General features: G+C 34.4%; 1 protein-coding gene across 1 annotated transcript; it reads left to right on the top strand.

Annotated features, from left to right (window-relative positions):
• The first annotated feature begins 2,653 nt into the window (after positions 1–2,653).
• LOC140958743 (protein transport protein SEC24 A-like) lies at positions 2,654–12,225 on the top strand. Its single transcript, XM_073416307.1, has 13 exons — positions 2,654–2,807; positions 3,604–4,721; positions 4,857–4,995; positions 5,614–5,804; positions 7,532–7,639; positions 7,724–7,927; positions 8,105–8,336; positions 8,930–9,079; positions 9,197–9,353; positions 9,741–9,868; positions 10,025–10,347; positions 10,440–10,625; positions 11,622–12,225. The coding sequence occupies exons 2-13, from the start codon at positions 3,615–3,617 to the stop codon at positions 11,853–11,855; spliced, it is 3,159 nt and encodes a 1,052-aa protein (XP_073272408.1). The 5' UTR covers positions 2,654–2,807; positions 3,604–3,614; the 3' UTR covers positions 11,856–12,225.
• Positions 12,226–13,820: the final 1,595 nt, after the last annotated feature.

The following is a 13,820-nucleotide window of genomic DNA, read 5'->3' as shown; positions in this document are numbered from 1 at the left end:
CTGTTGAAAGGATATACGTCAGGAATCATCTATTGCGATTGTGTGGTTAGGCTGTGAGAAGAAGTTTGTAAAACTCGGTTGATACATATATATAACCTCATATTTATGACATATAGGCTAAAAAACTTGCGTAGCCCCATGCTTTTGAGCATGCTCAACATGTATAACAATGTTACGTACCGAACAGATGGCTAAAGTATGATTTTGAATTTTTTTAAAATAAATTAGGGAGCTTAAATTAACTTTTGATAGGTAAGATGACAAAGTCTAAATGAAACTAGAGTTTGAATATTTATTTGAAGCCCTTATGTTAATCTACACGATATCACAACTCATATTATTTTTAAGTATGTGGATAAACATATCTTATTATTTTTTAATAAAAAATATTAAAATTTAAATACGATAAATTGCTTAGGGAGTGATTGCAATATCTAATTACTTTTCATATTTAAAAATCAGTTTTTTGTGTTTTGTAACACTAAACTAAATTATGTGTCATATTCTTCTCAATCTGATTCAAATCTTAAATTTAGTGTCATGTTGATTTCATTTCTTCAAAGTGATTTTGACATTTTTGGCAAACAATTTTTTTTTACATTATTACCCCAATATTTTTGTCTAATTCAAAATTATCATTTCATTAATTAAAGTCATAATAGTTTTTGGATATTCTTACCCTAAATTTTGTATCCAATTTAAAATTACCTTTTCCATTCATTTACAGTTCATAATAAGGATTGATAAGTCCGAATATTACATGAATTTTAGGGATTTTATTTTATAATATTCCTGTTTATATGACATTTTTATTCCATATTTTATGCTTATTTGTATCAATTTTATATTATTTGTAGATTTGACCAAAAGATGAAAAAACTTAATTTGGAGATAAAATCAAAGAATTCAATGCCAACTGAAAAAGACCTAAGAAAGATCGAAGAAAAAAATATTATAAATAAGGAGATAAAAGGATAAAAAATAAATTTATTCTACTACCTAGTCAAACACCATAGAAGCAATGATAAGAGATGAGGAATTTTGCAAAATCTAGACATATGTATGTGGAATCCCACTTCATGAGATACGAAAATTTTGAATTTTTTTTGAAAAATATTATTTATTTATTTTCCTTGTCATTCACGTGAGACGAGAAATGAAGGAAAATAATACTTTTGGAATTTCAAAATTCTTTCACTTAAAGAAGGAATTCGGGAAAAGAAAAAAAGAGGAGTTTTTTGGGAGGAGGAAGACAACTTCAAAGTCGAGGATCACGCCAACCACACCCATATTTTTTTATTCCATCCTAGAATTTATTTTAAGAATTCAAACATAATGTTTTTACTTTGTTTTGATTTTATGGAATATATTTCTTTAGACTAAAACCATGATATAGTCAAATAATACTTTGTTTGATTTTTATTTACTTAAATATATTATTTGTGTTGACTTTAATTATTAATTGTTGTTGGTTTAATATTTTTGTTAGTAGTTTGATCATCTATTTACATGTTTACTGTTAATCACGTATCAGAAATGGATTGGTTAAATATAGCAACAAAGACGTTAATCAACACAAGGTTAAACTGACTAGAAATAGTATTCGGTTTCAACATGCGGTTTTAGGTGAAAACTGATATTTCACAAAGATTTAATGCATTTAAATCTAATTCAATTAGGAATAATTAGACAGTCAGATTTAAATAGTTTTATTAACTGGATGAACATTTAATAAATAATCAGAGATTTCCCTATGATTGTGCAAGAAATTAATAATTAATTGGATTTTTATACATGTCAATATAGCAGAGTTTGATATCGTTGTGTGTCGTAGTCATTGATTTGAAGTTGAATTCTCCATTAATAATTGAATTCTTAATATTAAATTGCAATTGTCTTAGTTTATTAATTTAGTTTAGCTCATTTTTTTTAATCTAGTTCAAGTTAGGTGATAAAAATTCTAGTAATTAAATATTAGTTCGAGTAGGTCTCTTGTGAGACGGTATCACGAATCTTTATCTGTGAGACCGGTCAACCCTACCAGTATTCACAATAAAAAGTAATACTCTTAGCATAACAAGTAATACTTTTTTATGAATGATCCAAATAAGAGATCTGTCTTACAAAATACGACCTGTGAGACCGTCTCACACAAGTTTTTGCCTATTAGTTTATGTGATATCGATACTTGAACTCATTATTCATTTACTATAACTTCACATATTCTCTTATTAGATTTATCTCAACCGAAATCACTGGTCAATGATCAAACCTACCTGATCTTATCTATGAAAAATAATATTTTTTATACAAAAAAATATTAATTTTTACTCAAGATATACATCGATTCGATATGTCACATAATATTAATCGAGTCGACTCATGTCACAAGTATAAATCCTTAAAACTATCTTTTAAAATACCTACTCTAATTTCAAACGCTTTCTACTTTTATTTTTTCACACCTTTTCAGAATCTATAAAATTTTCTCGAGCATAATCTTTTGCAAACAAAATTCATTATTTTCGTTTTTTATTGTTGGGCTGGGCCTAAAACGGCAATATCTGGGCCTATTAATTACATCATCAAACTTATTTAAATTAGTAATGGGGACACTATTCTGGGCTGAAAATATTCAGTTTATATAGTTTTATTTAAATTATGACGTACATACTTTATACATGTGGGAGTCGGGCCTGTTCGGACGAGCAAGGACTCATAGAGCTCAAATTCGTCTTTCATCTGTTCGATCGCCTGCACTGGAATTTTCCCGATCTCTCTCTCTCTCTGGAGAGATCTCTGATCAGGTAGGCTCTACGTTGAAATTGAATTATTTGATTGGTGATTAAATTATTGCGACAGGTTGAAGTTGGCGAATCATTGTTTTTTAAATTTTTTTTGAAAATTTTCGTGTATTTTGTCTTTTTTCGAGATTTGTTGTCCGTAAATTCAGTGCGAAGTGCTCTCGATGTTCTAGTGTAAATATTTTGTGATGTGATAGCAGATTGAGTTTAATTATAATTCCTTCCTTTACAGAGTTTGGTTGCCAATTAGTGTATGCACGGCAGGAAAAAATCGAGAACTTGTATTGGCTGGTTTTGTTTGATTTATGACCACCTATTATGCTGTAAAGTGGTAGAAATTTGGTATAATTGATTTGGTTTAATTCTGGTTTGTTTAATATTGCGAACACAGAAAAGAGGAGCAAAATGGACAAATCAATCAAATTGCGTTTGCTCGTGTTGCTAAAATTTATATCTACTGCCCAAGATTAGTTAAATGTGAATAGCATGATAGTAAAAGCTAAGATAACCAACAATTATCAAATATTGATAGTAAAGATACTACTGATACGCACAGTTAATTTGTAGTTTCCTCTAAACCAGGAGAAGTTTTTTTCCCTATGTAGTATGTAGTTAAATGAAAAGAAAAATTCTAAAGGGCCTAAATATCCGTACTTTTTTCTTCTACTCTATTGCAGTTAAAACGATAGAATTAAGGGTATCAGATTTAAGAGTGTTCACCCTGATATATGTTGCGTTAACAGATGGCTTTATGCCATGTATCTATCTTTTTAATAAATCGTGCATGCTGTAATTACAGAAGCTAAGGCAATGGGGACCGAAAATCCCAATCGTCCAAATTACCCATTAAGGCCAGCTAGCACTCCTTTTTCTGCCCCACAGAGTACAACACCTTTTTTATCGTCTGGTCCTGTGCTTGGTTCTGAAGCATCTGCCTTCAGACCTGCACCTCCTTCTTCCTCTCAATTTCCAACCCTTCCTTTTTCCGCTGGACCTTTGGTTGGATCTGAATCTCTTGGCTTTGGACCTCCACCATCTGCCAGGCCTAATGAATTGGTTAGGCCACATCCATCATTACAATCATCATATGGACCACCAACTACAGGATTCCAACGTTTTCCAGCCCCGCCATTACCCTCAACAGATCATACGCAACACCCACGAGCCTCGCTTTCAGGTCCTCCAGTTGTACCTCCACCAACCAGACTACAAGGAGGTTCAGTTTCATCCGAAGCTTCTTTTTTTTCACAGCCTCAACCACCTTCTATATCAATGGGATCTCCTCCTCAAAACATTAAAACTGGACAATTCTACTCAAATATCCCTCCCTCTACGGATCAACCATTCTCTCCATCCAGGCAAAATGTCCTGCCAATTTCACCAATGATGGGGCCGTCTCAGGCCACTGCTAGAGGCACCTCTCAGTCAGCATTTCCAGGTTATGCTAGTGCACAACCTTATTCTAGTGCTCAAGTTCCTCCGGTGCGGCCTCCATTTCCATCACAAGCAGGAGGCTATGCTCCACCCCCTCCTCCAGCTCCTTTTGTTGCTCAACCAAGAGGTTATATGCCAGGTCCTCCAGTTACAACCTCATCAGTCCCCTATTCAAGGGACCAAGTGCAGCTTCATGGCATGGCACCGCCTATTGCTTCACAAGGATTGGTCGAAGATTTTAGTTCACTCTCTCTTGGGTCTGTGCCAGGATCATTTGACTCTGGACTTGATGTTAAAGCATTGCCAAGGCCATTGGATGGTGATGTGGCATCAAAGTCTTTAGCTGAGATGTATCCCCTGAACTGTGACTCTAGAGTTTTGCGACTGACAACGGGTGGCATACCAAATTCTCAGTCTCTAGCTTCAAGGTGGCATTTGGGACTTGGGGCAGTTGTTTGTCCTTTGGCAGAATCTCCTATTGGGGTTAGTCTCAACTGCGTTTTAGATGTTATGTTTATTAGCCCAATGCATATATCAACCAAAAATGTCCGTCGTCTTGTATTCTTTGATTCAAAATATCTCTATTCTGCTCTAATCGTTACTTGATTTTTCATTCAGGATGAAGTTCCCATTGTCAATTTTGGCACCACAGGAATAATTCGTTGTCGAAGGTGCCGCACGTATGTGAATCCATATGTTACTTTCACAGATCATGGAAGAAAGTGGAGGTGCAATATATGTTCACTGCTGAATGATGGTAATTAAGAAGCTATAATATATCTTTTCATTTTTGGGTATTTGGGATCATGCCTTATATTTGCTGTTGAGAGTCTTGCATTTTTCCATATTTATTTAGGCTTTTGTTTTCTGTTCAAGGAGCATGTTAAATGGTTTGGCCAATTTATGTGTACCAAATAGAACTAAACAAATGTAGAGAGAGAAAAATGCTCGTCGACTCTGTGTCTAAATATTGTGTGGACTGGCAATTTTTCAGCCTCCATTTTTTTTTCTTTTTCTAAGAGGACATATCTTGGAATCTGTCCATCACAGTTCCGTCTTAATCTTTGTTTTTCTCGTACATTTGGTAGTTGCCTGCAAATTCTTGTCTTTTTACCGTTCCATGGAGCAGCAGCTACGAGAAAGCATGAAGTTTGTCATGCAACTGCCTCAGGCAAACCTTTTAATTTCTTAATTTAATGACAGCTAATGCATGTTCTACGCACAGCCTTGAAATTTAGTCTCGGTTCAATTCTCGCTTCCTGTTTCCTATATGTCTACTGCCAAAAATTTTAAGCCAGTGGCTTATCCTTGTTAATTTTTTGTTTCATTGCTGTCAATATGTGTGAATTGATTTATCTTAGCTCCTCATGTTCAGTTCCTGGTGAATACTTTGCTCATGTGGACGCTAATGGCAGAAGAGTTGATCTGGATCAACGACCAGAGCTGACAAAGGGTAGTGTGGAGTTTATTGCTCCAGTTGAATACATGGTCCGCCCTCCGATGCCGCCACTGTATTTTTTTCTTATTGACGTGTCGATATCTGCGGTTCAAAGTGGAATGCTTGAGGTAAAATTTCCATTTATAATAATATAATTTTATAGCTTCGTGGTTTTGCGGTTTGTTATTCTGATTTGTCCACCAAAATAATAATTCACATTGGAAATCTAGTTTTATGTCAGCATAATGCTATATTTTTCCATATTTGTCACCCTTTTATACAGATTTATGTAACGGATATGGCATGACGGAGGAAAAAAAGTGTTATGTGATGCAAGAATGTGAAGTGTCATAATTTCTTTTAGTCTAAAGAGAGAAGTCTTCCACATTGTTGTGAATATGAACGCAAACCAAACACCAAGAAAGATGTTTGTGATCTTATATTTTTTTAGATTCCTTGTCAAAACTAATGCTTTAATGTAAAGAGAAATCAAAACTTTTGGTCAGATAACAATCTATGCCAAACAAGCTTAATTATTTTTAATGTATGAAGTGGAAAATGGAATTTGGATCTTGAGGACTTTTGGTATAGCTGTTAAAAATCTTTTCATAATGTGTTGGATTAAAAAGTAGTTTGGATTCTGAGAATGTATTAAATTACAGTTAAATTTTATTTCCGTTCGTATTTATTATCAGGGCTACACACTTAAAATTTTAATAGGGTGGGTATTTTGTCAATGTATGAAATATGGATTTCCTCATTTCCTACTTCAGGTGTAGAGTCTTCCCCAACAGTAGACGGGAGTTTTTAAAATTCATGCCTTGATCTTCTACAAAGAGTGATATTGAATTTCTATTTAGATTAAAAATCATGGATTTTCCGAGTGAAAATATCGTAAGAATTAGTTGGAATGCAGTGGTAAATCGGTTAGACTGAATAAGAATACAGATATGGGCTTTAACCTGGCAGTTATGAACAGGCCAACTGGTGAGAATGTATTGTTTTATGTTAAACAATCCATGCTGATGTACAGCACTCAGTGGAAGATTCAGCTCTATGGCCTTCTTATGGACAGGTCTTGGACAAGTTTTGTTGAGCTGAATTTATCGACATATGAATTTCTTAAAAAACTCTATTACCATCAGCAAAAGTTTACTAAATTCCATTTTTATAGCCATTGCATCAGATATTTACTTTATTTTTATGCTAAAATAAACTTTGCTTTCATTTAATGATAAGTTTGTTTAAATCAGAGGTTCGTTAGAAATTGGTACATTTATGGACCACATATAATTGATATCAAATTATTGTGAGTGGTTAATGATTACGGTGTCGAAAATTGGTACGATCAAATCTCTGTTCACTTTCCTGTGCATAGAACTTTATCAGTTTGTATATCTTATTTATTTTTCCAAATGAGTTTGTGGTTTCGAACTTGATTGAAAACTCATCATGAATTGATATTTTTTTACAAATATCATAATATAATCTGCAAAGGTTTTTGTCTACCCTAGTCCATTTATTACATTTGTGCCATGTTACTGTGACATACTTCCTTTTCTTGGGAATACCGTTGCAAGAAATATTTTTATATTGAGTTGATTGATACTAGTGTTTTATGTGGTATTCCTGTCAACTTCTTATATAATTTTTTTGATATTTCATTTTGTATTTTGTCATTGATCTGACGGTCTGTAATCTAAATTTTCCTGCTTACGATCTGATTGTGAGGGATGGTCCAACTTGGTATTTGTCTAGAATGACCAGTCCTTTTAATAGTTGCGATCTTTGTTTCAGCTTGTTTCCTTACATTTGCCAAATCATCATCAATAATGAAGCACATGATATCTTGCAGGTTGTGGCCCAAACAATTAAGTCTTGTCTGGACAACTTGCCTGGATCTACTCGAACACAGATTGGATTTCTAACTTACGATAGCACAATCCATTTCTATAATATGAAGGCAAGTAAGACCATAAAGGATCAATTTTGTAGCATTTCTAGTTCTCCCAGCTTTAGGAATGACGAGAAACTTTCTTTGTATCAGTCATCTTTGGTGCAGCCTCAGATGATGGTTGTCTCAGATTTGGATGACATATTTGTTCCCCTGCCGGATGATCTTCTGGTCAACTTATCGGAATCTAGAATTGCGGTGGAAGCATTCCTTGAGAGTTTACCCTCCATGTTCCAGGAGAACATGAATGTAGAATCAGCATTTGGTCCAGCTCTCAAAGCTGCTTTCATGGTCATGGTGTGTTTGACTTTTTATTTGCTCCAAATTCAACTTTGACTTGTAATTATTACATTAGAATTACATGCACCGTTCTTATTATTATTATTATTATTATTATTATTATTATTATTATTTTAAAAATTCATCATTCTCTATTATTTGGTTGTATTTAATTTGCGTTTTTCCTTCTGTCAGAGCCAACTTGGTGGTAAATTGATAATTTTCCAAAATACCCTGCCATCACTAGGTGTTGGTCGCCTGAGGCTGCGTGGAGATGATATTCGTTTATATGGAACTGATAAGGAGCATACTCTACGTGTGCCAGAAGATCCATTTTATAAACAGATGGCTGCTGATTTTACCAAGTATCAAATTGCAGCAAATGTATATGCATTCAGTGGAAAGTACACAGACATAGCATCCTTAGGTACATAACTTAAATGTGTAGTGCACCTAGCCTTTAAGCTGAAAAGATGAGAGACCAGCATCCAGAAAATTGTAATAGAGTTAATATACAAAGAGATTAGAAAAAGGAGAACAGAAAGCTGCACGCACGCACGCACGAAATAGCAACCTCAATGTCACCAGAAATTTGAGTTTGGAGTGAATAGGTGCTAAATGACTATTAATTCTTCTCTCTTAGATCTAGTCTTGATACCTAGAATAGCTCGATGAAGTTGCACTCTGGTGTAAAAAAATAATGATTTGTTTGTTTCTTGTGAGTGGTGCTTTGAAACATGATAAGATGTACTAGGCAGGAAAGCTCTTGAGCTCATTACCTCAGTACAATATTCTGACTTTTAGAATGCTGCCTTTTGAGTTATCAGATGTAAGCTAGTTAGAAAAGAATGGAGAGAAATAAAACCATTGTGCTATCGCTTGATAACTCTGCTATTCTGTTGAATTTTCCAATGCTTCTGAGTTTCTGAAATTCGAAATAACAAATTTATTGAGTTCACACCTCACTTGTGATGCGGCAGTTAATTGTAAACTTAAACTGCCATCTTGAATGCCTTGTAGGAACCCTGGCAAAATATACCGGTGGCCAGGTGTATTATTATCCAAGTTTCCTGTCAGTCATTCACGAAGATAAGTTAAGACATGAGTTAACCAGAGATCTCACTAGAGAGACTGCATGGGAATCCGTCATGCGCATAAGATGTGGGAAAGGTAAATCCACGCTTCTCTAGTTGTTGAGCCTGAACTTTCATTTTTCAGATTCTGTAGTAAATTGTTTTGTTTGCTAAGTTCTGATATTCAAGGACTATGTCCTTTTCCTCTCTTTAGGTGTTCGTTTCACATCTTTTCATGGGAATTTCATGCTAAGATCCACTGACCTGCTAGCACTTCCTGCTGTTGATTGTGATAAGGCTTATGCGGCACAGTTATCTCTTGAAGAGACACTTCTAACAACCCAGACTGTGTACTTCCAAGTTGCTTTGTTGTATCCTTATCAGTGAAAAGAATTTAGTGTGATGGTTTCTTCCAAAAAGATTAATGATTGTATAATTCGAGTTATTTTTAACTTAGAGACTTCATGGTCATGGCTCTATGAGGTCTTACCATTGTTTTATGCAATTGAAAAATGACATCTAGGTTCGGCCTATCTTGCATGTCAAGCAGGTATGGTGTTTCACCTATGTCTGTAAGGTTTTAGGTATGTTTGAGGCTCTCCCCTTTTATACTTCTCAGGTCATATATTTCCTTTATTCTATCTTCTGCATCTTTTTAAATTAGCTATTTACCATGTTCTTTGTCTCTCTTGAATTTTTTTTGAACCTTGGGAACTTTCTTGGAGGGAGAAGTTTGAAATCCCTTAACTATTGTGAAGATATACATCATCTTCTGGAGAAAGGCGAATCAGGGTACACACGGCAGCAGCTCCAGTTGTTGCAGACTTGGGAGAAATGTATCGCCTGACCGACACAGGGGCGGTTGTTTCTTTGCTTTCCAGGCTAGGTAATTGGCAGTCTTTTCTTCTTCAATCCTTCCCAGAGCATCCATTCCTGATGGGAAATGGGAAAACAAAACGAAACTTTTTTTTTGGGGGGGGTGGGGAAGGTCGGGTGTTCAGGGCTAAGGTACAGACTAACGTGGGTTCAATATGGTCTGCAGCAATCGAAAAAACTTTGTCCAACAAGTTGGAAGATGCTCGGAACTTTATCCAGTTGAAGATTGTAAAAGCCTTTAGAGAATATCGAAATCTATATGCTGTACAACATCGCTTGGTTGGAAGGATGATTTACCCAGAGTCGCTGAAGTTCTTACCCCTGTACGGATTAGCTTTAACTAGATCCACACCCCTCCGTGGTGGATATGCTGATGCTCAACTTGATGAACGCTGTGAAGCTGGTTATACTATGATGGCTTTACCTGTTAAGAAATTGCTAAAACTTCTCTATCCTTCCTTGCTGCGTATAGATGACTGTCTTGTGAACGTAAGTTACTTGCACTTTCATTTTTTAAAAAAAAATATTTGATTGGTGAATAATATGTTTTGATATTCCGAAATCGATTTTTTGATTCCCAGTCATCTGCCCGGGCTGATGATTTTGACATATCAAAGAGGCTACCACTTACATCGGAGAGCTTAGATACCAGAGGGGTATATATTTTTGATGATGGTTTTCGTTTGGTCATATGGTTTGGCAGATCAGCTTCACCTGACATAGCTAGGGGTTTGCTTGGGGAAGATCTTGGTGCAGACTTCTCAAAGGTGGGTTAGTTTTAGAACAAAGTATTTTGCCAGTCATTAATCCCATAGTTTGTGATTTATAGACCTGCATGGCAATGCGTCATATATATGAAACATACATTAAAAAAGCTAGGGGTTTGCTTGGGGAAGATCTTGGTGCAGACTTCTCAAAGGTGGGTTAGTTTTAGAACAAAGTATTTTGCCAGTCATTAATCCCATAGTTTGTGATTTATAGACCTGCATGGCAATGCGTCATATATATGAAACATACATTAAAAAAGCTAGGGGTTTGCTTGGGGAAGATCTTGGTGCAGACTTCTCAAAGGTGGGTTAGTTTTAGAACAAAGTATTTTGCCAGTCATTAATCCCATAGTTTGTGATTTATAGACCTGCATGGCAATGCGTCATATATATGAAACATACATTAAAAAAGCTAGGGGTTTGCTTGGGGAAGATCTTGGTGCAGACTTCTCAAAGGTGGGTTAGTTTTAGAACAAAGTATTTTGCCAGTCATTAATCCCATAGTTTGTGATTTATAGACCTGCATGGCAATGCGTCATATATATGAAACATACATTAAAAAAGGTTGTTTGATGTAAGCATCTGAACACCCAATCACATGATGCTCACTCAGTCTTATTTCCTGAGTCAAAATTTATATTAAGCCATCACCTGGACCTTCTGATCTAATTTTGGGCTGTGTTTACTGGGTTCTATATTTTAGTTCTGCTCCAAAAGTTACGCAGAGACCTTTAACTTGGTGGAATTAATATCAGATCCCCAGCAGCAATAGGGTTGTCATTAATTAGTAATTGTTGTGACTCTGCTTTTTCAATAATTCTCCCTTGCAAATTATGGGAACTATCACAATACATGAATGGAATGGTGTTAGGGCCAGTTTTTGTTCTGTGATTGCTTTTTGCATCATTTATCGTTCCACATTTCATCTACTTCCTGCTGCAAGTTTTCTCACTATGTGCATTTATTAATATTTATCTCTGTATTTTATGGATCCAGATTAGCCTCTCTCAGCGTGACAATGAAATGTCAAGAAAACTGATGAAGATATTTCAGAAATCTAGGGAGAGCGATCCATCATATTATCAGCTTTGTCATCTAGTGAGGCAAGGTGAGCAGCCTAGAGAAGGTTACTTCCTTCTTTCCAACTTAGTAGAGGACCAGACCGGAGGTGCGAGTGGTTATGCCGACTGGTTCATGCAACTACACCGTCAAGTTCAACAAAATGCATAATATTTAGGTAATGATTAACTTCGCCTCGTTTGCACTGCTTCATCTTTATGAGGGACAAAAGGTGTTTCATCTTTCAAGAGTTCTTTTTCCCCCTGTTTGGTGATCTCAGTTGTCCTACGTACAGGCGCAACTGTTGTCTTAAATTAGTGTGTGAAACTTTGTGGACGAGAAGAAGAGGTATATTTGGGATGAAACTGCTGGATTCTCAATGCGTTTTTTGATTGCAATCGCCAAATAATGAGTGTTTCTTCGGTAATATATTCCGATAAGTGGTTTTTACTGGATTCCTGGTGGAAGGGGGATATGAGGAAGGGGTTGCTTTTGGGACTATCTGCATCATAGCTTAAAATGGTATATTTATTTTTTGGTATTTATTTGGGTCTTTTTTCTTTACGACATATTTTTGTGCTACTTTTTACTTGTAGAAACTTAGGCTCCGTTTGGACAAGTTTTTCTAAAATATTTTTGTTATAAAATGTTTTTAAAAGTTGTTTTAAAAATAAATAAGTGTTTGGACAAATATTTTATAAAAATGTTTTTATTGTTAAAAAATGTTTGGATAACTATTTTAGAAAAACAATTTTGAAGTTGAAATAATTAAGAAGGTGTTTGGACAACTATTTTACTCAAACTTTTTAATTGTAATTTTTTCTCATTTTTTTTTACCTTTTCTCATTAATGCACAATTAAATATATAAAATTTAAAACACACTATCTTATTTAAAATGTTGAAAATAAAAGGACATAATTTATAATAATAAAATTTAAATTTATAAAATTTAAAGCATATAAATTTTCGTGTTGAAAGCAAAATGATGTAATTTATAATAATAAAATTTAAAACATACACATTCACATTTTAGATGTTTGAAGCAAAATGACAATTTATAGTAAGAAAATTTAAAACATGCAACTTCTCATTTCAAATGGTAAAAGCAAAAAATAAAATAGTTTATAACAAAAATTTTTTTACCTACTTGATCAATGCATTTTACATTTGAGTTGTTATATTAATTCGACGATTATTTCATTGGAAGATGATACAATATGATGTATCAATTTCTTTTAATTTATTTGATACATTTTCATTTCCAAATTCATGAATAATATTATCTTCAAGTTGAACTTCTTTAATAAAATTATGTAACACACAACAAGTAATTACAAAGTATGTTTGGTTCCTAAAAGCTATAATTTTTCATTAGTTCCCCAAAGAAGGCAAAACGACGCTTCAAACATCCAAAATTTCTTCCAACCACACTTCGTATACAAGAATGAATGTGATTGAAATATTCTTCTGGAGTTCTTGGAGCACGACCTCGACCTCAACATGTAAAATCTCGCATGTGATAACGAACACCACAAAATGAGATCATAAATCATGGCATATTTTTGTATGTGGAGTCAACCACATAGTATTTACCTAAATAAGGCATGGGAACAATCATTCACACATTGATGACTTAATGCATTTTGCAAGATGCTGGAATCCATGCGTGTTGACCTCTCATCTTGCATGAACAAAGATAAATCTCACATCATGGTCGCATGCGACTGATATATTTTGAGCGATGTTATCTTTTTAATTTCGAAATGCATCTCGATAAGCTATTGGTACAAATGTAGGCACATATGTACCGTCTATAGCTCCAACGGACCAACATAGTGATAGAATTTAAAAAAGTCGATATTTATCATGTTATAATTAATAATTATTTTTTCTTGTAAAGTAAGTCATACTAAAATTTCATTTCATAATATGCATAAAAAAAAGTATACTTTAAACCATGTAAAACTTTGAGTTATTCCTTATTCTAGGATGTATCTCTTGCTCATTCCGATGAACAATAATATTTGAGAGAAGCGAACAGAAACTTTAACAATCAAAGCAATACGGCGGTCGACAATTTCAGTTCAATGTTGAAATTTCTCTACAATTACGCACATACGACAATATGTATCAAT

This window comes from Primulina huaijiensis, chromosome 15, assembly GCF_012295235.1.
Source record: "Primulina huaijiensis isolate GDHJ02 chromosome 15, ASM1229523v2, whole genome shotgun sequence".
NCBI classification, from domain to species: domain Eukaryota; kingdom Viridiplantae; phylum Streptophyta; class Magnoliopsida; order Lamiales; family Gesneriaceae; genus Primulina; species Primulina huaijiensis.
The sequence above is the reverse complement of the archived record's forward strand: the minus strand, read 5'-3'. Positions and strand labels throughout refer to the sequence as shown.